This window comes from Nannospalax galili, unplaced genomic scaffold, assembly GCF_000622305.1.
Source record: "Nannospalax galili isolate Female #2095 unplaced genomic scaffold, S.galili_v1.0 scaffold120, whole genome shotgun sequence".
Lineage (NCBI taxonomy): Eukaryota > Metazoa > Chordata > Mammalia > Rodentia > Spalacidae > Nannospalax > Nannospalax galili.
The window spans coordinates 1594132-1619584 of record NW_008350324.1 but is presented as its reverse complement, the minus strand read 5'-3'; the positions used below and the strand labels follow the sequence as shown (position 1 = coordinate 1619584).

Below are 25453 nucleotides of genomic sequence, written 5' to 3'. Positions count from 1 at the left end.
TGAGTGGAATTCCAGACAAAAAGTGCGATGGAACAGCGCAGCAACATTCCATCTGTACATACAAAGAGCAACGACTAAAACTGGTTTTGATCTGGTTCTGTTTTCCTAACTAAAATGTGGTGTGTCTATGATTTCTTAAAAACTATTTTTAAATAGTCAATCTTTACTTAAGTCTTTACTAGCAAATACTAGCATATAGCTCACGGCAGTGAGCTATATGTGCACAAACAACCGAGGAAGTTAAGCAGCCTGCACCTTTTCTAACTCAACCACTTGAGTTACCTCTGAGAAGATTCTAGCTCTTAGTGTTAGGGATAAAGAACTTCATACATCAGTTAGATTCAGTTTCCCTAGTATTACAAAAACGATTGCCTATGCTAACAAATATGGAAGATGAAAATCCAGAATATTCATCAAAAACAAAGGAGAAGGGTCAGAAAAATGCTCAATAGGTAAAGGCACTTGCCACCAAGTACAGCAACCTGACTTTGACTCTTGGGACCCACATGGCAGAAGGAAAGCATAGACTTCCACAAGCTGTCCTCTGACTTCCACATGTACACCAAGGCACACTCATGTCCACACACTATATGGATGGATGGATGGATCTTAAACTATTATTTTAAATTAAAATATATAATGGAGAAAACTTAAAAACAAGTAAAAAGAAGAAACACCAAATTCATCCATATGTCAAAAAAATTTTAAAGAATGTTTTCGTATTTAACTAGACAAACACAAATATTACAAGTATCTTAAAAATTCTGAAAAACAAAATGCAAATGTCCTAAAACTCTGAGTTCACCTAGGTTACCTGCTAATAACATACAGAAATAAGCTTGGAAACGAACATAAAGTCTAAGATTTTGCTAATTCACCAGCTCAGTAAACAATCTCACTAAAAATGAGTGTTAGAAGAGTTTGAAAGGAACAAAAGGACCAAAAGGTAAACAGCTAATTAGTCCACTGTGGTTTACTGCCCCCTAGCTGCTGTGGCAGGAGAAATCACAAACAAAAAATGGCTGCCAAGAACTATCAAGAATTTGGCAGGCAAATTTAGAACCTTTAAAACAGACCCACAACTATACACTAAAGTTTGTTTTACATCTTCCTTTAAAAAGTAAGGATATAAACTAACAAAACATTTCAAGAATGCCTAAAGTTTTTCAACCACGAATTGACAAAATACACAGTAGTTTAGATAATAAAAGATGGTTATAAGAAATCAAGTCAGAAAGAATTAAGTCTTAACTAAAGATGGAAATTAGTCAAGCATGGTGGCACAAGCCTGACATCAGCACTCGGAGTCTACAGTAGGAGCATCATGAGCTGTATGTAGGCCTGGCAGCATAGGAAGACCCATGGCTCAAAAAGAAGCAAAATAAAAATTGGGGTTTGTCTTGATTTAGAAAAATTCTGTAGGATGCTAAATAGCTACTGTTGGATAAAGGAATGAAAACTTTTACTAGAAACTCAAAACCTACTGACAAAACTTTCTCCCGTTATTTGGAGGGGGGAAAAAAAAGCTGTTTAGAACATCTTACACGAATTCAAAGTTTCCAAATGTCAGATGCAAACTGAAGTTAGAAGCCAGTCAACCCTGGAGCCAGCACTGGCGGCTCCAGTGATAGCCGGGGCAGTACTGAGGCACTTCATGTTGAGTTCATTCTCAAGATCACTATCAAAGCTCACCTAGTTATTTTCTCCAACAAGGGTCACCTTAAATTTCTGTGTTACTTTCAACTTTCTGACAAAGAATTCAGTTGGCAATGAACCCCAATAGCAGAAGAGTATAAGAAAAAAATTCTGTTCTTGTCACTGGTTTTATTAATTAAACAGTGGGTCACAGTCTTGTTTCCACACCAACACAACCCCTGGGCACACAATACTTTCCTTTTAACAACAGTGGTTTCAGTGGCCAGACATGGTGACATACACCTGTAATCACAGCACCCAAGAGGCTGAGGCAGAGGGCTGCCTCAACTTTGAGGCTACATGGTAAGACCTCTCTTGAAAAAAAATAGTAATTTTACAAGGTTCTAATTCTCAGCATGACAGGGGGAAAGACAAGAGAATGCAAGGGAAAAAAAATAGGGGCAGAAGGAAGAGGGGAGAAGGGTGAATGAGGGTGTTCTTGGTAAGGGGCTGGATAGATGGCTCAGTGGTTAAGAGCACTAGCTTCTCTTTCAGAAGACCCAGTTCGGTTCCCAGTACCCACATAGTAGCTAACAACAGTTCGAAACTACAGTTCCAGGGGATCCAAAGCCCTCTTCTGACCTCCACAGGCATTACATAACATGGGTACACTTACATACATGCAAGCAATACACTCAATATACATACAATAAAAATAATAAATAAAATATCTTTTAAAATTATGATGCAAATAACTCTTAAAAGAAAGCAAAACCCTTACCCTGCAGTTCGTGATGTATTACACCCACTAGGTTGGGTTCATCTCCCCACCAGAATATCCATAACTCTTTGCAATCTGGCTTGACATCACGACGCCATACACACAGCAGGTTGGCTTGCAGACAGCGGATGAAACTTAACAGGATTGGATCATCTTGGGCTGGGGCTGAAATTATGGGTCCACAGTCCCCGTGTCCTCCAAAATTGTACCTACGCCATTTGATTCCTGTGAGTTCAGCCTAGAAAAAACACAGAAATATTACTATAGGTTTGGGGGGGGGGTTGTTTTGTTTTGTTTACAGACCACTAAAAGCAAGTTTCCACAGAGAAAAGCAAAACTTCCAAAATTTGTACTTACACTAAACTTCTTATCATAAGATTTCTCCCAAAGGGGCTAGAAAGATGCTCCTGTAGAGGACCCAGGTTCAATTCCCAGCACCCACATGGTACCTAGCAACCATCCATAACTCCAGTTCCAGAGGATCCAATGCCCTCTTCTGACCTCCTCAAGTGACACAGATGCACTTACACACATGCAGGCAATACACTCATACACATACAATAAAAATAATAAAATATATTTTTTTAAAAAAATATTTCTCCCAATGAAGAATGTATTTATTTCATCAACCCTTCATGGCTTAGGGGAAAGGGATATAGATTTAACTTCTATCAAAATTTCTAAATAGCTCTTTATATTAAGTGCCAAAATAAAAGAAGTTGGAAATCATTACTGTTGACACACTTTTATTTAGCTAAACATTTATGATCACGTACTTGTAACTATTTTCTATTATTACTCCTTATTTAACTCACAAATTATATTTATTTTAAAATCAAGTAAGATTTTAAAGTAAGTATTTACAAGTTGACTGTCACTAATACAAAATACTGAAAGGTAGAATATTTCAAAATCCATACTTGGAAGCATTTCTGACTTCACGTATTTACATTAAGGATGAAAAGCCAGTAGGGGTATGTAAATAGCCTCAAATTTGAAAAAATATAATCTGAAACACTCTGGATTTCCAACCTGTAAAGGACATTCTTTCAAAGAATTTTCCCAATTTCTTGCCATTCCAAAGCTAGTTTAATAACAGTGTTAATCAGGGGAGCATTTAGTATGCAGTATCACAGTGCCTCACCATGAATGCCAAAAGACTCTTTAGGAAGAAGTTGTTAACAAAACTGATGCAGTTATCAGCAATTTATTCATGTTACTTAACATGCAGCACACAGGAGTCGAGCTTCCTTAGCAAGTCCCTAATGTAGTTAGGGCTTTTGTTTTTAAACACATTTTAGACACAAGAACTTTAAATAAGCACAGAATAGAAGCCGTTCCATTACTTACATTTATATTTACGATTTCTTAAAGCTAAAGTTTGAGGGACTAAACTTCAAAGATATTTCAGAACAAATGAAAGCAGAATTTATTTGAGCAGCTAGAAACTCTAACTACATATTGGACACTAAGATACAGCTGACTCGAAGTAGCATCTGTATCTAACAGCCTATACGTCTTGCTGTCCCAGCCTACTCATTCACCACCCTCCCCCCAAGCCAATCATTTTCATGGACAAATTAGTTCTTAAAAGAGAAGTATCACAGGGTGAGAAAACAAGCATTTCTTTTGCCAACATAACTGAAACTCATTTAAGGTGTTAAAACAGTCAATCACCGTAATGGTCACATTTAAGGGGGAAAAAAAATCACATTTCTTTAACCAAAAAAATCAGTTTAACTTCAAAAGAAAGGTTACAAAAACAATAACCAAATACTGCCTGAAACTCAGTAATACACCTGTTATCCTATGACAAATATACATCTAATCTTCTTTAAAATTTTTTAAAAACATTTCTTTTGCCGGGCATGGTGGCATATGCCTTTAATCCCAGTACTTGGGAGGCAGAGGCAGGTGGATCTCTGTGAGTTCAAGACCAGCCTGGTCTACACAGTGAGTTCCAGGCCAGTCTGGTCTACGTAGTGAGTTCCAGGCCAGCTGGAGCTATAGGGAGATCCTGTTGCAAAAAAAAAAAAAAAAAAAAAAAAATGCCAACAACAAAAAACCCACATTTATTTTGGGGAGGGAGAGAGGGAGAGGGAGAAGGAGAGAGAGAGGGAGAGAGAGAGAGAGATAGTTAGTTGGCCCACATGTCACAACACATATGTGGAAGTCAAAGGACAACTGTGGGAGTTGGTTCTTTGTTTCTTTTAATAAAAGTAATACCTATGTTTTTAATCAGAAATAACATTAATTTAATGTTAAAGAAGGAAACTAAATAAAGATGAAAAAGAGTAGTTCAAATCAGAAAAGCTAAGAATATTTCAGCCAAGAATATTGTTGTATACCTGAGGATCATGGCAGAGGAGGGAAGAGAAAGAAGAAAATAAAAATACAACAATGAATATGAATCACTATAACAACGTTAGCTATATTTCAAGGATTAGGAAATTAAGACACATCAGTTTAAGCAATGGATGCGTCAGTCCAAAGAAAATCTACACACAGCAATTTATTCAGTACAACACCAAATCAATGCCTCTGTGCTCTCAGTGGCAAAGGGAAGCCGCTGCCACCTGTTCTGTGTTCTTTATAGAGTTGTTCAAGCAAGCAATACGCTATAAATGCAAGGGGCAGAAAAGCAAGGCTACGAACATAGCCACTTTCTAACTAATTCAGCCAAAAGAACTGAAAAGCATCCAATTATTTTAAAACAATTTAGCTCCTTTACTTTAAAGCTAAAATTAAGTACTGTACCAGTCTTTATTGAAAAGCATAGCAATGAAGCATCACTCACACCTAACAGATGACTAAGTATAAAGTAGATATTCAAAGACTTAGCTTTAAATCTTGAATTAATTTTTGATAAAAGGAAAAGAACTCAATGTTACTGAAATGCTTTGTCCAAGAAAAACATTCCCATCATAGACTCTTTGTTTCCTAGCCGCCATGAAGCTGCCAGCTCTTCCATTAAACCCTCTCCATGGTGTTTGCCTCATCTCAGGCCCAAAACAATGGAGCAAAATGACCATGGAGGAAACCTCAGAAACTAAGCCAAAATAAATCTCTTTCCTTTGGGGAGGGAGGTAATCCCATTCCAGACCAATTAGATTAAAATGCCTTCATATACCATGATCATGTTTACAGTTGAAAATCAAGGCTGGATGTGGTGCCACACACCTGTAATCCCAACACAGGAGAGACTTAGGCAAGAGGATCATGAGTTTGAGGCCAGTCTGGACCACACAGCAAGACTGTCAGCAACAGTGTCAAAAAGAAAAAAGCTGGGACTGGAGAGAAGAGTCAGCTGTTAAGAGCTCTTGCAGAACACCCAGGGTTGATTCCCAGCACCCACACGGCAGTTAATAATCATCCCTAACTCCAATTCTAGGGAAATTCAATGACCTCTTCTGACCTCAGCAGGCACTGCATGACACATGTGCACTTACACACATGCAAGGCAATACACTCACACACATAAAATAAAAATAAAATAATTTTTTTTGGTGGGGGGGTTTGAGACAGGGTCTCCCTATAGCCCCAGCTGTCCTGGAACTATGTAGACCAAGCTGGCCTTGAACTCACAGAGATCCGCCTGCCTCTGCCTCCCAAGTGCTGGGATTAAATAAAATAATTTTTAAAAAAAGAAAAAAATCAACAATTCCAAGTCCTACTTACTCTATTTTTTTTCACATTTCTTATTTATTATTTATTGCGAGGGTGTGAAATCAGAGGACAACCTAGAGAGTCAGCTCAATAACTCCACCACGTGGGTCCTGGAGATCAAACTCAGGTTGTCAGACGCAGTGACTCAAAGGCAGGAGCCTTTATCCACTGAATCATCTCACCAACCCTGTTTTTCCCTATTTTTTCTTTTTGGTGTTTTTGACACAGGGTTGCCCTGTGGCTCCAGCTGGCCTAGAACTCGCTACGTAGACCAGGCTGGCCTCGAACTCACAGAGATTTACCTGCCTCTGCCTCCCAAGTGCTGGGATTAAACGCGTGTACCACCACATCCAGCTGTTTTTCCCTATTTCTGACAAATGGATAACTCTAAGACACAAATTTTTTATCTAATAATTTCAAATTTTTGAATCAGCACTTGGTCTGGTGGCACAGTAGGGGGTAGAGGCAGGAAGACTCAAGGTCAAGGCCTCAGCTTAATGAGACCCTATCTCAAAATAAGAAAGTGGGGGGGAAAGTAAAAGTAAAAAAGGAGGGCTGGGTATAGCCCAGTGGAAGAGCATTTGTTTAGCATGTGTGGCCTGAGGTTCACTCCCCCACCATCCCAAAAGAATTTTTTTGACATAAACCTTTAAAATATTTCTAGTTTCAAAGTATCCCAAATACACCTTTATGTCAAAAGGAGAAACAAATGCATAATTATCTGTGAACTTTAAAAATACAAAATCAGAAGCTGAAGAAATGACTCAGCAGTAAGGAGCACTGGCTGCTCTTGCAGAGGACCCAGGTTTGGTTCCCAGCATCCACACGGCAGCATTAACAACCATTCCAGTTCCAGGGGATATGACACCCTCTTCTGACCTCTGTGGGCATTCTACAACACGGGTGCACTTACGCAGATGCAGGTAATACACCCAATACACATAAAAGTAAGATGAAAATAAAATACTTTTTAAAAAAAAACTCTCCTATAACCATAAAATTGGCTAATAATGGGTTCCAAATATAACTGGATTTAACCATAACTGAATTTTTGACATAAATCTTTCCATTCTGCCACACTGCTTCATAGGGCTAATACTAAAAATTAGCCCTGCAGAGTTACGAACCAACAAAGAAACCGTCATCAACTCAATTTAGCAATGACTAGAGCTCATGCCATACTTTCTAATTTAAGAAAGTTCATGAATCTTTCTTGGGTCCTCTTGGAGTATTAAGAAAATGAGTTATGAGTGGCCATGCACCACCCCAACATTCAGGAGACAGGTAACTGCATGTTACAGGCTTCTACATGTTGTCACTTAAGACAGTATCCACACAAACTAATTCTTGAGGATATATATTGGGAGTAAAAAAAAAAAAAAAAAAAGCAAGAAAATATCTACTCTAATACCAAAGGGGATTGAGTGAAATTTGCTCAGCTGGCAATGTGCTATACAGGCAGTACAGGTTTTCTGAAAATCGAACTGAAGGGGCAGAGACTGCCAAAATAACGAGAAGGCCCTACAGTCAGTTCAAAAGAGTTCTAATTAAATAGATTACAACAGAATCAAAGCAAATGTGACTCCTACCAATATAAATGGGATTGTGTTTTTTTACACTGAGTCTTAGCCCTAGTCCTTCAGTACAATATGTAGTGGAAAAAACTCACCTAACAAATAAGGCTAACTTTTTGTAGTGACCTAATCACACTAGATCCCTCGTGATCAACAACATATACTTGCAAAATGGCTCCCCAGAGTTAAAACTATATTCAATGCTCTTAAAAAAGAATAAAACTAGCAGACATGTTCATAAGAATGAACCCAGGGTATACTATTACAAAAAGAACACTGGCTAGGAGGCAGAAGATAGTAGACTGGTTTTTCAACAGTGTACCTATATGATATTAGGAAATCTACTCCACCTCAGGGTGCCTCAGCTTCATGAGCTGTAAAGTGATACGGTTGACCTAGAAACTATAAATGAGTTCCAGTCTCCTGGCCCAAACTAATCACATTTCACTCACAAAGGTAACCTGTATGAAGCAAAACACGTATTAGATACATTAAAATGATCAGTGACAAAAACTTCCAGAAGATGTTCAGACTTTAAGAAACTTGCTGGGCTAAGATAAAGAATGTAGCTCAGTGGTAGAATACTTGCCTAACCATGTGCAAGGCCTTGATTTTTTTTACACACACACACACACACACACACACACACACACACACACACGGAGGGGAAGACAGGGACTGGTCTTTTACAGCCAAGACAAATGACCTAGAAAATCTCAGGTCTGCCTAACTCCTTTCCCCTATAATATAATTACTACTCTAACAGATTAGGGAAAGAGTAAATATATTAAATCACCTCTCAAACCTAGGAAGGGAAAGTGTCACACATAAAAACTTTTGTTAAAGCAGAACTAATCAACTCCATGTAAAAATGGCAGAGTAAACATACACATCTGCTTTTGCTCTCTCTAAACTACTTAAACCACTGGTGAAGAAGCTTGTTTCATTGGACTTTTTTTCTCCTTTTAATTATGAATCACAGTAGTAGGTAGAACCAGAAAGACAGTATTAAAATCTGGACAGCTAAGAACTAGGCACTAAAAGTAAAGAGACTTTTATGTCACCAAATCCTAGAAATTGAATGGAAATACAACCCAAAAGGCACAGAAGCCTCTCAGCCTTAGAAACTTTACATTTAGATACCACTGGGAGGGTTGGGGGGAGTACAATAAACTGGTTCAAGCCTGCTGACTTAGCCTAAGACTCAGGTAGTATCCCACTGCACAAAGCTGAGTTGTTACCCTTCTGCTTCCAAGAAAATAATGGAAGAAAATTTTCCAGAGACGATGGAGTAGGGTATGTGAAGGCTGGGGGAGAAAGCAGGGAAACTGGAAACAGACAGAGGGAGGACGAGGTGAACCTAGAGCCACCTTTCCCCACTATCACCCTTGGAGCACCCAGTCAGCCAGTAGCCTATCAGGAAAGGAGCCGGGAGATGTCTGGGAAATCTTGCCAGCTACAGAGAAAAACCTCAAGATACAGTTTTCCAAGCAAGAAGGGCCCACCCACGTCGGTGAAAAGCACAGTAAACAAACAGCACTCACATACCCAGAATTTATAAGCAGCTTTCTAGTCCGCCATTCCTGTTATCAACCGCTACTAGATAGTTGAGGAAAACCAACATAAACACAAAAAAAACACAAAAAAACCTGGACAGAAAACACTAAGTTGTAAGAGGAAAACTTTTAGAACATTTATCATTAATACTCTCAGAAACAAGAAAGTGTAATCTTTTTTTTTTTTTTTTGGTCTTTTTGAGACAGGGTCTCCCTGTAGCCCCAGCTGTCCTGGAACTCACTATGTAGACCAGGCTGGCCTTGAACTCACAGAGATCTGCCTGCCTCTGCCTCCCGAGTGCTGGGATTAAAGGCGTGCACCACCATGCAATATAATACTGAAAGAAAAGACAACTCAATAAAAAGAAAACCCAGCAAAAAGTATGAAAGACAAAGTTCAGGAAATCTCACAGAAAATAAGCAAACAAAATAAAAACTGGGCTGGTAGGGGGAGGAGGGAAATTAAATTAGAAGATCAACCCAGGAGGTTAAAATCTACATGTAAGCACCCCCAGAGGTAAAGGTCAGCTCACTGATAGAGAGCCAACCTAGTGTGTATATGGCCTTGGGCTCCATTCCCAGCACTGTAGAAATAAAATTAAAACTCTCAGAAAAGGAAAATGATGAGGTATAACTAATATAAGAATTCATAAGCAGGGAATGGTGACACACCCTTAATCCTAGCATCCAGGAGGCAGAGGCAGGAGGATCTCTGTGAGATTGAGGCCAGTCAAGTCTACATATTAAGTTCTAGGGCAGCCAGGGCTACATAATAAGGCCCTGTCTCAAAAAATAAAATATTTTAAAATTTTATAAAAATCATGAAAACTGCCTTCCTTCCCACAAAAATGTAAATTTTTAGAGGCTGGAGAAATGGCTCAGTGGTTAAGAGCGCTGGCTGCTCTTGTAGAGGACCCAGGTTTGGTTCCCAGCGCCCACATGGTGGTTAACAACCATCCATAACTCTGGTTCCAGGAGATTCAGTACCCATTTCTGACCTCTCCAGGCATTGCACAACACTTCACATATATGCAAGCAAAACACTCATACACATAAAATAAAAATAATAAATAAAATATATTAAAAAATTTATTACCAAAAAAAAAAAAAAAAGGAAGAAAGCACTCAAGAATCAGAGACATTCTGCCTTATCAGTAGCAATACTGGAAGCAAGAAGACGAAGGGACACCGACTGAAATTCAAAAGATTTATAACCAGAGGAGACACCTAAACTACAAGATCAAATATGTAAGTAAGATAAATACAACATGCAATTCCTCAAAAATGAGAAGAAGCTTTTTCCCAGAATGCTACAGGGTGTATACCCAGCAAAAGGTAGGAATAAATTAAGTTACGAGATTTGGGGAGGACACCCAACTTTGAAGAAAGCAGAAGTTCCTACAATTGCAGTGATGACTCCAGACTCCAGCAGCTCAGATGGCTCCAGGAGAGCATGCTGCAGGAGGCTATAGCTGATACAACATCCACTGCAACTGACAGCTTTCAAGAGGTTTCAGACAGTAAGCAAAAAAGTTTGGGGATGACAAGTTAAGGCACAGTTTCTTAAACTGTGGGTCATGGCTCCATACGGGGAAAAGAAAAATTTGTCAACAATAAAAGATTGCTGAAGAAGTAATGGTCCAAAACTAATTTAAAGTCAAATGCCATATGAATGTGAGGTGATGCTGGCAGCACTCACCCATGTCACCTGGCCATTTCACCAGCCTTGGTTCTGAGCACAGGTGCACACACTGTACTGTGCAAGCCATCACATTAACCCCAGTGAACACTGCTTGAAACACTTCAGCTCAGAGTCATGAGTCGCAGTGTTTTTTTTTTTGAACATACAAAGTTTTCTGCTCTTATAGACACAATGGTTGAATCACAGGAAACAAACGCTTTTTAAATATTTCCCTACTGTCATTCCTTAGAATGTATCAAATTATTATAGCTCTGTATTGTATTGTTTTAGAATGTTTAACTTGAGTTTCAAAAAATTATTAAATTAAATTTTGGTTCCAGATTAAGGACAGAATTTCCAACAATTTCTGAAATGGTCCTAAACATATTTCTACCATTTTGTGCCACATACTTAGGCACAAAAGCAGCATTCTCAGCATTAAGAATTGTAAAAATCAAAATATATCACCTCTACCCTCTGCATTCTCAAAACATTCAGTCAAGATTTACAATTTTTTGCGTGCAAAAATAAACAAGCACATCACCTCATTAGTATATAAATTTGCTGTCATCCTTAATAAATAGTAAAATTAAATGTATACCAAACAATTATTTTAAAGTAATGTGTTATTTGTTATCAGTAAATGTTTGATTTGTACACCTGCTTTATATACCTATACCTATACTTTATATACCAGAGTCACACCTAAGTTTCTTCTGAAAAAAGGGGCTGGGTGTGAAAAAAGTTTAAGAAACCTTGGGTTAAAATACATAGAGACTCTGGGCGTAGTGGGGTATGCACGCATTTAATCTCAGCACTAGAGAGGCAGATGCAGGCCAGTCTCTTTGAGTTCAAGGCCAGCCTGGTCTACCTAGTAAGTTCCAGGTGAGCCAGGGCTGCTTTAAAAAAAAAAATGCATAGAGATGTACTTTTCAAAAATATAAACCATGTTTAAGCATACAGAAAAATCAGAGCTTAGTAAATCTTTCAGCCACGTATTAAAATAATTAAATATGCTCCATATTACTGCTTACACTAACTGCTAAGGTAACCAAAATTACTATTTTGGTAAAATGGAGAGATGAAAAGGGCGTGTTTGCTTTGTAGGAGAGTAGAATGAGCTAAATTGTGGAAGAATTCCTTAGTATTTAGAAATAATAAAGAACCAAGATAAAGTATTTGCCTGGGAGAAGGTAAGAAAGAGCCAGGAACTTAGAGTGCAAGTCATAAGCCTTGTGCAACTATTTGATTTCCCCCACCCCAGTATTAAATCTAAGACCTTGTGTATGCTAACCAAGACATCCTCAGCCTCTATCTAATTTTATTTTGAGATAGCATCTCACTGATTGAGCTGCCCAGACTGGCCTTGAACCACTCTGTAGCCCATATGGGCCTTAATGGCCCTTAACTTTGACAGTCCTGCCTCAGTCTCACAAGTACGTGGGATCTTAGGATTGCACCATCACATCCAATTTGATCTTTATATAAAAATTTAACTCTGCTGAGGAAAAAAAAAACTTAAAACTAATCAAAATGTATTAAAATATGTAATGCAAAGTTACCTGAGAGTATCAGTTCACAAACATTTTACAGTTATTCTACACAAATCCCCTAAGCTTAAGAACAATTTAATGTCCCATAAATTGTGCTAGAAAAGCTAAAAGGTTTGTAATCTGCTTGGTTTTGGTGATAGAGAGATATAGGTAGATAGATGATAGATGGATAGATAGAGAGAGAGAGAGAGAGAGAGAGAGAGAGAGAGAGAGAGAGAGAAACTGTACGCAAGTATGCATGGGCTTGTATATGCATGTGTGCAGAGGGCCAGAGGTCAGCCTCAGGTGTGATCCAACTTTTTTTAAACAAAATCTCTTGGGTGGCCTGGTGACTATTAGGCTAAGTTAGCTGGCCTCCCCAGGACTAGGGAACTTGCATCACACCCATATTTTTTTATATGTTCTGGGGATCAAACTACGTAGGGTCCTCCTGCTTACATGGGAAACATTTTACCAGCTGAGACATGAGCCAAGGCCTGCCTTGAGTTCAAGCAATAGAAGTATAACTAAAATAGGTTCAGAGGTTTGCTTTGTCCAAAAAGGCTTCAACATAATTAAACAATGGGGTTTTTTGTTGTTGTTGTTGTTGTTTTATCTTTTTGAAACAAGGTCTCCCAGTAGTCCCAGCTGTCCTGGAACTCACTATGTAGACCAGGCTGGCCTTGAACTCACAGAGTGCTGAGATCAAAGGCGTGCACCACCACGCCCAGCTAAACAATGTTTTAATTATTAATTTAAAAATAGCGAAATTACAACTAACTTGGAAAGAAAACTGTTCCTCCTCCTCCTCCCCTCATCCCCACACCTATGCATCCCTGACTAGTCTGAAAGTCTTTATGCAGACCAGGCTGGCCTCCAACTCACAGAGATTGGCCTGCCTCTGATTCCCGCACGCTGGGATTAAAGGCATGAGCCACCATACCTGACTAAAACCTGTCATCTTTAACTACATTAATCAAAACTTGAGTTGCAGAAGAACCTGAGTGGCAGAATGAATATTAGAATGTAAGAGGCCCTGGCTTTCATCCCAAGAACCACCACCAAAAGGGGAGGGGGACCTCAGTTGGCAAAGCCCTGGGTTCCAACCCCAGCACCATATGAAGCCTGCATGGTGGTACACACCACTCAGGAGGCAGAGGCAGGCTATCAAAAGAAGATCAAGGTTATCCTCAGCTATATAGTGACTTCAAGGCTAGCCAGGCCTTGAGCACAGTCTTTAAAAGATATTGAAGCAGATCGGAAAGTCTTTAAAAGATAGTGAGATTCCCAGTACCCGCACAGCAGCTCACACTCATCTATAATTCCAGTTCTAGAGGTTCTGTCACCCTCTTTTGGCCTCTGTGAGCACTGTAAGCACATGGTGCACTCTAATATAAACAAGCCAAACACTCATACACATAAAATTCAATAAATCAAAAAAATTTTTAAATAAAAGCAGAGATACTTTTCTTTTTAAAGATCCAACTCTGTTACCTACAAGAAATGCATTTTACATAAAAAGGCACAGTTAGGTTAAAAGTAAAACAATAGAGGGGGCTGGAGAGATGGCTCAGCAGTTAAGAACACTGGCTGTTCTTGCAGAGGACCCGGGTTCGAACCCCAGCACCCACATGGCAGCTAACAACTGTCCGTACCTCCAGTCCCAGGGGATCTGACAGCCTCTTCTGTCCTCCTTGGGCACTGCACGACACAGGTGCACTTACCTACATGCAGGCAATACACACATACACATAAAAAATTTTTTTAAAGTATAACAATAGGGGCTAAGGACATGGCTAGCAGTTAGGAACACTTGCTGGTCTTCCAGAAGACCCAAGTTATACTCCCAGCACCCACACCGGGCATCTCACAACTACCTCTAACTTCAGCTCCAAGGAATCTGACACTCTCCTCTGGCTTCCAAAGGCACACACACATACATTTTTAAAACAAAAATAATAATTTTTTTAAGTAAAATAATGGGCTGGAGAGATGGCTCAGTAGTTCAGAGCACTGGCTGCTCTTGCAGAGGACCCAGGTTCAATTCCCAGCTCCCACATGGAGGATAACAACTATCCATAACTCCAGTTCCAGGGGAATACAACACCCTCTTCTGACTCTGCAGGCATTGTACGACATGGATGCAGTTAACACATACAGACAATACACTCATACACATATCATAAAATATTTTTAAAAATAAAAGTAAAATGATAGAGAAAATTTTACTAAACAGATTCAATGTACGAGAGCTGAAGTACCAAAATCACCAAAGGTGACTCTAAGAGAATGACCAGCACTAGGAGAAAAAAAGAAACATTTGCAACGATGAAAATGTCAGTTCATATGCCTAGTGTGGTGATCCATGCCTTTAATTCTAGCACCCAGGAGGAAGTAGGTGGAGCTCTGTGAAGTCCAGGACAGTCAAGTCTATATAGCAAGATCCAGGTCAGCCAGAGGTACATAGTAGGACCCTATCTCAAAAAAATGTCAGTTTTTCCAGGAGTGATGGCATGTCTATAAACCCAGCACCAGTGGGAAAGGGCAGGAGGATCACATGTTCAATGTCAGCCTGGGCTACACAAGATCCAGGGCAGCCTGGCCTATCTACTGAGACCCTATCTCAAAACAACCAAAGATAATAATTAAAATTTTTTGAGACAGGGTCTCACTACGTATCCCTGACTGGCCTGGATCTCATAAGTGTAGACCAGGCTGACCTTGAATTCATAGAGATCCACCTGCCTCTGCCTCCCAAAGGCTGGGATTAAAGGTGTTCGCAACCATGCAAAAAATTAATTCTTCAAAAAAAAAAAAAAAAAAAAAAAAAAACTCAAATGAGTAAGAGCCTAAACAGAGCTTCAAAATACAGAAAGGAAAAAGAAAAAAAAAAGTCTCTAAAAGGACAAGCAGACAAAACCCAGAATTACAACAGAGATTCTAAGAGGCTTCCCCTCATAATAGAATAAGGAGACAGAAAATCTCTAAGGATATAGAAAAATGTGAGCAACAGTGTTAACCAATGAAGTCAAATTGCTATTTATAAAACATTGAAACATTGCACCAACAACAGAATACACTAATTTTCAAATGCACATGGAAAATTAACAAGAGGAGCCATATGCTGATCCATAAAACAAACACCATTATATTTTTAAGAATTAAAATATCTGAACAAAAAAATTAAGTTAGAAGTTAACAACAACCAAAAAAAAAAAAAAACCAAAACAAAATGAAAAACAAATTGGAACTTTTCTACTCCCTGCAAATCTGGAAATTAAACCAACTTCTAAATAACACATGGGGCAAATAACAGAATATTTTGAGCTGATGACTGATTGAAAAAAAAATTCCCAAAATGTGCACAATATAATTAAATAGCATTCAAAGAGAAATCTGTATCTTTAAATATTTCTATTGAAAAGATATAAAAATCATTATGCTCAGCTTCTATGATTAAGCCAAAAGTAAACAGAAGAAAATAATGTAGAAAAAGAAGAAATAAAATATAAACAGCCTAATAAGAAAAATCAATAAAACAAAAACTGGCTCTTTAAAAAGATTAATAAGTCTGACAAGTTTTCACTAGACAAATCATGAGAGTAAAAAGACAAGCTACCAATGTCAGAAATGAAACAGTATTACATAGTCTAAAACACTAAAAAGGTAGAATTATTACAGACAACTTTTAAGTCAATAAATACAAATAATGGACAAGGATCTTGAAAAACTTATCAAACTGAAAAGTCTTATATTAAAAGCATAGACTTCATAATTTTAAGACTTTCCCACAGGGGGCCAGAGAGATGGCTCAACAAGGAAAGGTGCCCTCTGCCAAGCCTGACAGCCAGAGTTCAATCCCTGGGAACCATGTGGTTGAAGGAGAGGACAATGCCCACAAGTTGTACTCTGACCTCTACATTCCACATGCAGGTAGTGGTGTGTGCACACCTGTTTCTCCACACATACACGTATAAATGTTAACATTTTTAAATAAATTAAATTTTCCCATTAAAAAATGTATGATGAATTCTATCAAACATGTCCTACACAAACTTAGAAAACAAAGAGCTACTTTCTAAGTCATTTCAAGATTGGTGTTAGATGTGACACCAAGGTCATATTAAGGCATTACAAGAAATCTATATGCCACTATCCTTCATGAACACAAATCACACGCCTTTAATACCAGCACTTAGGAGGAAGACGCAGACACTGTGAGATCAAGGTCAGCCTGGTCTACATAGCATGTTCCAGGCCAGCTGGAGCTACAGGGAGATCAAAAAGGAAAAAGAAGAAAAGAAAAACCTAGTAAATCAATTCTAACATACACACACACACACACACACACACACACACACACGTAATATATCATGAACCTAGGGTTTATCTAGGAAAAGTCTGCTCAACATTTAAGCCCATCAACAGAAAAAAAGTCTATGACTATCTCAAAACATGCACATATGCAACAACAAAATTCAACACCCATGAATAATTTTCCAAAACTAAACAAAGAATTTCTTTTTTAAAATCAATCAGGACCAGCAAGATGGCTCAGCGGTAAAAGGCTCTTGGTACCAGTACAGACAACCCAAGTTTGATCTCTGGAATCTACACGGTGGTAGGAAAGAATCCATTCCTGTAAGCTGTCCTCTGACAACATGCTGTGGCATACACATGCATGTGCACACACACAAAATAAATGTTTTAAGTTTTGATTTTTTGTTCTTTTAGCTTAACCTATGGGGTAGAGAAACAGTTCTACAGTTCAGAGAGCTTGGTGCTCTTGCAGAGGACCAGAACTGGGTTCCCAGAACTGATGTCAGATGACTCACAGCCACCTGTAACTCCAAACTCCAGGGGATCTGCTGCCCTCTTCTGGCCTCTCCAGGCAACAGCACATACATGCACACACAGAAACACACAGACACACACATAAACCTTTAAAGAAAAACATTATCTAAATAAGGGAATGCTCAAAAATCTAGAGCCAATACAACGACAGAAGACTATTTTCTGCATAAGATCAAGAGAAAAGTCAAGTATCTACATTCTTAATACTTCTATTTTTATTTTTTTATATTTATTCTTTTTATTTTATTTTATGTGTATGTGTGTAGTGCCTGCATGTAGGTAAGTGCACCCATGTTGTGCAATGCCCACGGAGCTCAGAAGAAGCTGTCAGATCCCCTGAGACTGGAGTTACAAACAGTTGTTAGCTGCCATGTGGGTGCTGGGATTTGAACCCGGGTCTTCTGCAAGAACAACCAGTGTTCTTAAATGCTGAGCCATCTCTCCAGCCAATACTTCTATTTTTAGTTCACAACCAATGCAATAAAATAAGAAAAGGAAATAAGACATAGCTTGAAAAGAAGACTTGAAACAATCTATATTTACAGACAACACTGTCATTTACATTTACAGAAGACCTCTACTGAAAAGCTATAGAGTTCAGGAAAGTTGGTGTACAGAATCAAATATAACCACATTTCTATATAATTGCAGCAAATAAAGACAAACTTTTCTTTTTTTTGTCTTTTTGAGACAGGGTCTCCCTGTAGCCCCCCAGCTGTCCTGAAACTCACTATGTAGACCAGGCTGGCCTTGAACTCACAGAGATCCACCTGCCTCTACCTCCCAAGTGCTGGGATTAAAGGCCTGCGCCACCACACCTGGCGTAAATACAAACTATTTTAAAACATTTCTTTTAAAATAGCATTGAAAAACAGATAACTTAGGGATAAATTTTTTAAAAAATAAATGTTTCAGATATATATACCAAAACTTCCAAACAATGTTGAAAAAAATTAAAAGCCTATCTAAAGTCCAGCATGTAGCACATGCCTACAATGCAGCACTGGGAGGCAAAGACAGGAAGGTCACTTAAGTACCAAGCCAGCCTGTTCTACACAGTGAGATTTCCATTTCAACACACACAGAGACAAAGAGAAAGAAAAGGGAAGGGGAGGGGGAGGAGAAAGAAAGGGGAGGGGAGGGGAGGGGAGGAACCTAAAGAAATGGAGAACTAGACTATATTCATTGATTGGAAATCTCAAATTGTTAATATATCAATCTTACCAATCTGTTCTATAGGTTCAATGCAAAATCTGCCCAGGACTTTCACAAATTAACAGACCAATTTTAAGATACACTGAAATGCCAAGAATGTAGCTCAGTGGTGGAGTGCTTGCTTGGTACACACAATCCCAAGCACCAGTAAAAAAAATTATTATTAGCTGGGTGTGGTGGTGCACGCCTTTAATCCCCGCACTTGGGAGGCAGAGGCAGGTGGATCTCTGTGAGTTCAAGGCCAGCCTGGTCTACATAGTGAGTTCCAGAACAGCTGGGGCTACAGGGAGAGCCCATCTCAAAAAGACAGGAAAAAAAAAAAAAAGTTATTTAAATAAAATCCTATGTTGAAAAGTAAACCACACAACAGTACCAAAATAGGTTTGATTTCACAATAATAGCAAGGAATCTGAAAGAAACTTCACCTAATAGAATTTTTGCACCAGGCATGGTGGTGCACGTCTTTAAATACGAGCACTTAGAAGGCAGAGGCAGGCAGATTTGTTTTGAGTTCCAGGCCAGCTGGAGCTACAGGGAGACCCTGTCTCAAAAAAAAAATTTTTTTTTGCTATTCTGTGGTAATTCTCTTCCATTCCAATTTAAACATTTGGATTCTCTGCCATAACGTCTTTTTGTATAGAATGAAGTGTTGTCTGGAGCATTGTTGTACACTGTAATAAACTTTTGTAAAAAGAAAATCATAAAAAAAAAGCCTGATTACACTGCATGTTCTAAGTATGCAGATCAACCACAACACTTCACAACTGCAAGGATGGCATTTCTTTTTTTTAAGTTTGACAGTTCATTATAAAGAGAAGCTTCTAGATTTTTACAAAAATAAAAACACAAAAACCAGTAGATTAGTTTTCATAGCCTTTAATAAATGAATGTATAAAGCAAACTGTGGCATGTACATTCAAGAAACTACTATTTGTCAACAAAAAGGAATGGCAAGCTTAAGCAATAGTATGAAGACAGACTATATAGCGTGATTCCAGCTTCAAAAAATTCCAGAAAAGGCAAAATTATACTACAGCTACAGTTAATCTGTGCAGTTTTGAAGGTAGAAGATTGGGAAGAAGAAAGAGGCCTAACTGCAAAGGGGCGTGTGAGAACTCCTGTACCACAGCAATGTCCTCTAGTTTCACACAGAATACACTTGTCCACATGCATATCTGAAACCATGTGGTAGCTTCAGAGATGTATACATGTGAGAACTCTTCTGTACCACAGCAATGTTCTCTAATTTCACACAGAATACACTTGTCTACATGCATATCTGAAACTATGTGGTGGCTTCATAGATGTATACATGCCAAACATTGTTGTGGAAAATCTTGTGACTGATTTTGCCTTTTGCCTTACATACCTAACATGCTGGAATGCAGTGCTTCCTGTTTCTTATCAGAGAGAAAACAATGTAAGTCACGTGGTTTCCAGGAATCCGAAAGTTAGAGAAACTGAAACTTAGCATGCTAATAGGGCATCTGGGCCCGCTAGATGGTAATAAGATACTAGACCGCTATGGTAATAAGGAATCCCACATGCTGTGTTATGATTGGACTATTACCCCTATATAAGCCCATACTTTCCTGCAATAAAGCAGGTCTGTGTTACTGAACCTGGTCTCCTGTATCTGAATGCAGTGACGCTGGCACAGACTCCTCACCAGCCCTGGGGTCCAGACCGGACGACTGATCAGAGGAACTGAGAGAGCAGAAGAGCGACCATAGCCGGAGGAGAGCAGCCACAGCCAGCGACTACAGCTGGTGCCCAAACGTGGGGCTGGGACCCCCTCCCCACAGAGCTGTAACACTCTGAGCTGTGACACCTTGGGCTCCCGATGCCCCCTTTCTCGGTGCTCTTCCCGTGGTTGCTTGCCGATTTCGTTTTGTTCTGCTTTTTCTTCTGGCTCGCGATCTTCGGTTGGGTGTGCCACTCCTGTCTTCACCGATGTCTCCTTGAACGGTTCCTGAGTCCCTTTGGGTACGTCTTGCACGGTGAGTGACCTCCGGTATGGAGAACAGTCATCCGGCTGCTGCACTGGTTCCTCTCCTCAGGAGTAGGCATATTAGGGTAACAGAAAAGGATGTAACTAAGGTTTTGGATGAAGTACTAGCTCTTGCCCCCTGGTTTACAGATTCTTGTTGCTGGGATCCCGAACAATGGGCCTGCATTCTATTCTTGGCCCGGCGTAGAGAAGTCAGGGAGGGACGCCCACAGTCTAGGCTGTTCTACCCCGCTGTGACAGCCATTCTGGCCTCCCTTCGGGGGATTTCCCCCCCAAAGCCCCTGAACAGGACAATCTTCTATTGAAGGAGATAGATGAGCAAATACAATAACAGGACGCTGGGGACAGCCTGTCCCAGACATTTCCAGTTAATACAAAACTAACGGATTCTTGTTCTGATGAAACAATGACTGCTAATGATGATATAAAAAATGAGGAACTGGGGTTTGAGAGCTCCCTTGATGAAAAACAGGAAGTTAAGACCACCTCTGCTCCGCCATTACAGGGCGGTGGCTACCCTCCGCCATCTTATACTGGCTTTAAGGAAGATTCCCCCAGTCCATCTACCCGCCCCTCCTGGAGGAGGACTGGAAGCCCCTCCCACCTAGGCCCCTCTTCTATGATACAATGGGAGATTTTCCACAGTTCTTCCCAGTTACTGTCAATCAGGGACAACAGAACCCCAATGTCTGGAATCCATATTCTCATGATAACTTAAGGAAGCTGAGTAAAGCAGCAGTTGAGGATGGCATTCACTCCCCCTGGTTTGGTCAGTTATTAGATACACTCAGTCAATCAGCCAATACCCCCTATGATTGGCAGAATATCGCCCGCGCCTGCTTACAAGGAGGCAATTTCCTTTTATGGAAAGCTGCTTACCAAGATGAATGTGAACAACAGGCAGAACGCAATAGAAATGCCAACATCCAAAACATTGGAATTGGTGCTCTAGTAGAATGTGGCAATTCTGAGACCACCCCCCCCCCAAGCTCGGGCACAGAGACCTCCCCACTACTCTGAACAAGTACAGCTTTGTATGCTTCATGCTTTTCGAAGTATGCCGACTCGTGGTGATACCAAATTAACCAAACCGATACAAAAACCAGGTGAGTCTTTCTCTGATTTTGTTGAAAGATGCCAACAAAGTATATATAGAAAGATCAGTCATCAGGAAGCTGCCAATGCCTTGCTCAAGGATCTTGTATATGAAGGCTGCTCTACAGAGTGTCGCCTTGCCATAGGACCCGTTAGACAACAAGGATGTCTCTGAATGGATTCTGGCCTGCCGAGATGTGGGGACCGCTCAGGCCCATGCCACAGTCCTTGCTGAGGCACTGCTGCTCATCAGCCACAGGCTGAGATGGACAAAGGCAAATATTGGGCCTGTTGGGGGACAGGGCCGTTGGTCACATACCTGTCCTAATAAGATTATGAAAGAGGCCAAAAGGAGCCAGGTTCCCCCTTCGAAATGCCCGAGATGCCGCAAAGGCTTTCATTGGGCAAGAGAATGCAGGTCTAAGGTGGATGCAGATGGTAAACCCATACAAAATGTGCCTTTAAACGGGCAACGGGGGCGCCTCTCAGCCCCGCCCCAAAGAAAGAAAGGGAATACACCCCCCATGTCCAATGGACGATACCTATTAATTTGCATAAGCCTAGGATGCAACTTTCCTTAGATGGCCATAAGTTTAAAGGCCTAATTGATACAGGGGCTGATAGTACTGTAATCAGACAAGAGGAACCATTGTCTCATTGGCACTGCAAACCTGGACCCCCTACACATGGAGTTGGGAGTTTACAGAACACCCAGAACACCCAACAGGTCCAACGTCTGGTAATCTGGACTGATCAGAGCGGCAACACAGGAGCTGTTAGACCGCTCTTAGCCGCAGGGCTTCCCCATAATTTGTGGGGGAGAGAGATCCTTCGCAACATGGAAGCTGTTTTAACTACAGACAAAGCCTTTTATGATGACCATATTGTAGACCAGCAGTTAGGTAATGCCCCCCACCCTCACGCCCAGTTCTAACGGCCACTGCTCCACTGCCCAAACCACCCCCATCAAACTAATGTGGGACACTAAAGCTCCCATATGGGTGGAGCAGTGGCCTCTTCCTTTACATAAATTAACTCACTTGATCTCTTTGGTCCAGGAACAATTATCCTTGGGTCATATCGAGCCCTCCCTTAGTCCTCATAATTCTCCCATTTTTGTAATACAAAAGAAATCAGGAAAACGGAGACTTTTACATGACTTAAGGGCCATTAGTGAGCATATGAAGCCTTTAGGGACCCTTCAACCGGGACTGCCTCACCCTACTGCTATTCCCAAAGAATGTGCAATTATTATAATAGATATTAAGGACAGTTTCTTCTCTATTCCTCTTCATGGTGATGATAAGCCCAATTTTGCCTTCTCTTTATATACCTGCCACTAATCATAACCTTCCAGTTCAATGCTATCAATGGAAGGTTTTGCCTCAGGGCATGAAAAACAGTCCTACTATCTGCCAATATTAAGTGGCCTATGCCTGCAGACCTTTGCTGACTGAGGTTTATATTTTACATTATATGGATGACATTCTTATCACCCATAAGGATTCTAAGATCTTACAAGGAGCTTTTCAAAAACTCAAAACAAACCTCCAGGCATTAGGTCTTACTATTGCAGCAGATAAAATACAGTTACATGCCCCTTATACCTTTTGGGGCCACTCTATTCAAGATGTCATCCGGCCCATAGCTCCTGTTCTTACCTTACCAGATGAGGTTACCCTTTCAGAGCCGCAGACCCTCCGTGGCAACATCAACTGGATACGGGGCTTCTTACCCGTGTCCACAGAAGAGCTTACGCCACTCTTTGACTTCTTACGGGGTACTGATATGGTCTCCATTCCCCACAAGGTCTCTCTGGAGGCACAATGTGTTGTCACAACGATCAATTCTCACCTGTCCCAAGCATTTGTAAATAGGATACAGCCACAGTTGCCCATCCAAGCACTAGTTATTCCTACTAAAAACACCCTTTTGGGAGCACTCTGGCAGACCCAGGGCCCCCTGATATGGGTCACTCTTCATGGACTCAACTTCACAAGGTCACCCCGGCTACTGAGGCATGGGCTATGTTAGCCCTTAAACTTGTCCACACCTCCCGCCTTCTGTATGGCCGCAAACCCAAATCGTTGGTTCTTCCCCTTCCACTTCACATGCTACAGTCATTGTTCCTTGACAACCCTGGCTTCCAAACTCTCCTACTAGTCTATCAGGGGAAATATGACAATCATTATCCTAAACATAAACTCCTTCAAGGAATAAGACAGCTTCCCCTGTCCCTATTTCCCCAGGCATTCCCAACGCGTAACCCTCTTCCTAAAGCTCCTTAATCTTTACTGATTCTAGTAAATGCAAATTTGGTTATGTAATTTACCAGGAAGGACAACTCTCCTCACATAAGGTTTTCCCTTTCCAGGGACCTGTACAGCTCAGAGAGTTCTCAGCCACGTTACAGGTCTTTCAGGATCTCCCGACAACTCTCTTTAATATTTTTTTCTGACAATGCTTATGTAGTTCAGACTCTACAACATCTGGCCTTTGCAGCTTTCCAGCCCCACCAGAGTCCCCTTGATTTGTTGCTCTCCTCATTACAACTATTACTTCAGCAGCGCTCTGCCCCTTGGTATATTCAACCCCTGCACTCTCATACCAATCTCCTGGGGCTTCTGGCAGAGGGCAATGCCACCACTGACAAACTAGTCCTGAGCACCACCCTAGACTCCACCATATTTCAACAAGCTAGAGACTTACACGCCTGTTTTCATCATTCTCCCCAAGCTATACATAGGCTCCTACCCACTTTACCAATTCAGAGCTGCAAGCATTTGGTCTGTGCCTGCTCCTCTTGTGCCCTTCTTCTACCTCTGGGACCATTACAACCCACCGGAACTCTCCCTAGAGGCCTTGGCCCCAACAAGATATGGCAAATGGACATCACTCATTTTTCTCCTTTTGGCAAGCTCAAGTATATCCATCATATTATTGACACTTATTCCAATGTCCATTTTGCATTGGCCTGCTCTGGTGAGATGGCTTCTCATGCCATAAGGACTGTCAAATATGCCATGGTCTTTATGGGAGTTCCTTGGCAAATAAAAACAGATAATGGTCCTTGTTATGTTTCTGCTACCTTCAGCCATTTTTGCTCTGACTGGAATATTAGGGATATAACTGGTATCCCTTACAATCCTCAGGGTCAAGGGATTGTTGAACGTTCCCACCAAATACTCATTAAACAAATACAGAAAATAGGCCCCTGCTATAAGGACCCCAATTTTGTTACACAACAAGCTCTGTTTGTATTAAATTTTCTAAAATTTGACTCCAATGGCCTCCCACCAGCAATAAAGCATTGGGGGGCGTTCACTCAGCCCACTCCTGCTTCCATGGTGAGATGGAAGGACCCTCTCACAAGTGAATGGAAAGTCCACACCTATTATTAACATAAGGGCGAGGCTATGCTTGTGTCTTTCCAGACAATGTTTCAGCCCCTATTTGGATCCCAGTCCAGAACATCAGAATTGCCTGCAATGGAAAACCACCCTCCACAACCACCAACCCTGGAGATGGCAGCCCTGACCCTGGAGGAAGCAGCACACCTCTCAACCACCGAGAGACCAACTCGGCGTCACAGACCACAAAAGCGACAGGCTCCAACGGCACACCTGATAACCTGGGGCAACCTTAAGTATCTCACTTCGCAAGCAGAGACTATAGCCAATCAAAACCCTCAAACCAGAGGGAACCCCCTATGTTCCTTATTATGTGTGCCATCATTACTGCTAACTCCTGATTTTTGGACCCTGCTTTGTTAAGAGTCTTGATAATTTTGTTAAAACTCGTATTTCTCTGGTTCAGTTAGCTGTTGCCCTGCCTCCAGATCTTGCCAGGCATG

The 25453-nt window shown here is 40.6% G+C and overlaps 1 protein-coding gene across 1 annotated transcript in view; it reads right to left on the bottom strand.

The window, feature by feature from the left end:
- Med13l (mediator complex subunit 13L) overlaps positions 1 to 25453 on the bottom strand; it is a 352308-nt gene that overhangs the window by 308447 nt on the left and 18408 nt on the right. The window contains exon 2 of the mRNA XM_008847464.3: positions 2417 to 2654. Coding sequence (XP_008845686.2) covers positions 2417 to 2654 — 238 coding nt within the window. The remainder of the gene's footprint in view (positions 1 to 2416; positions 2655 to 25453) is intronic.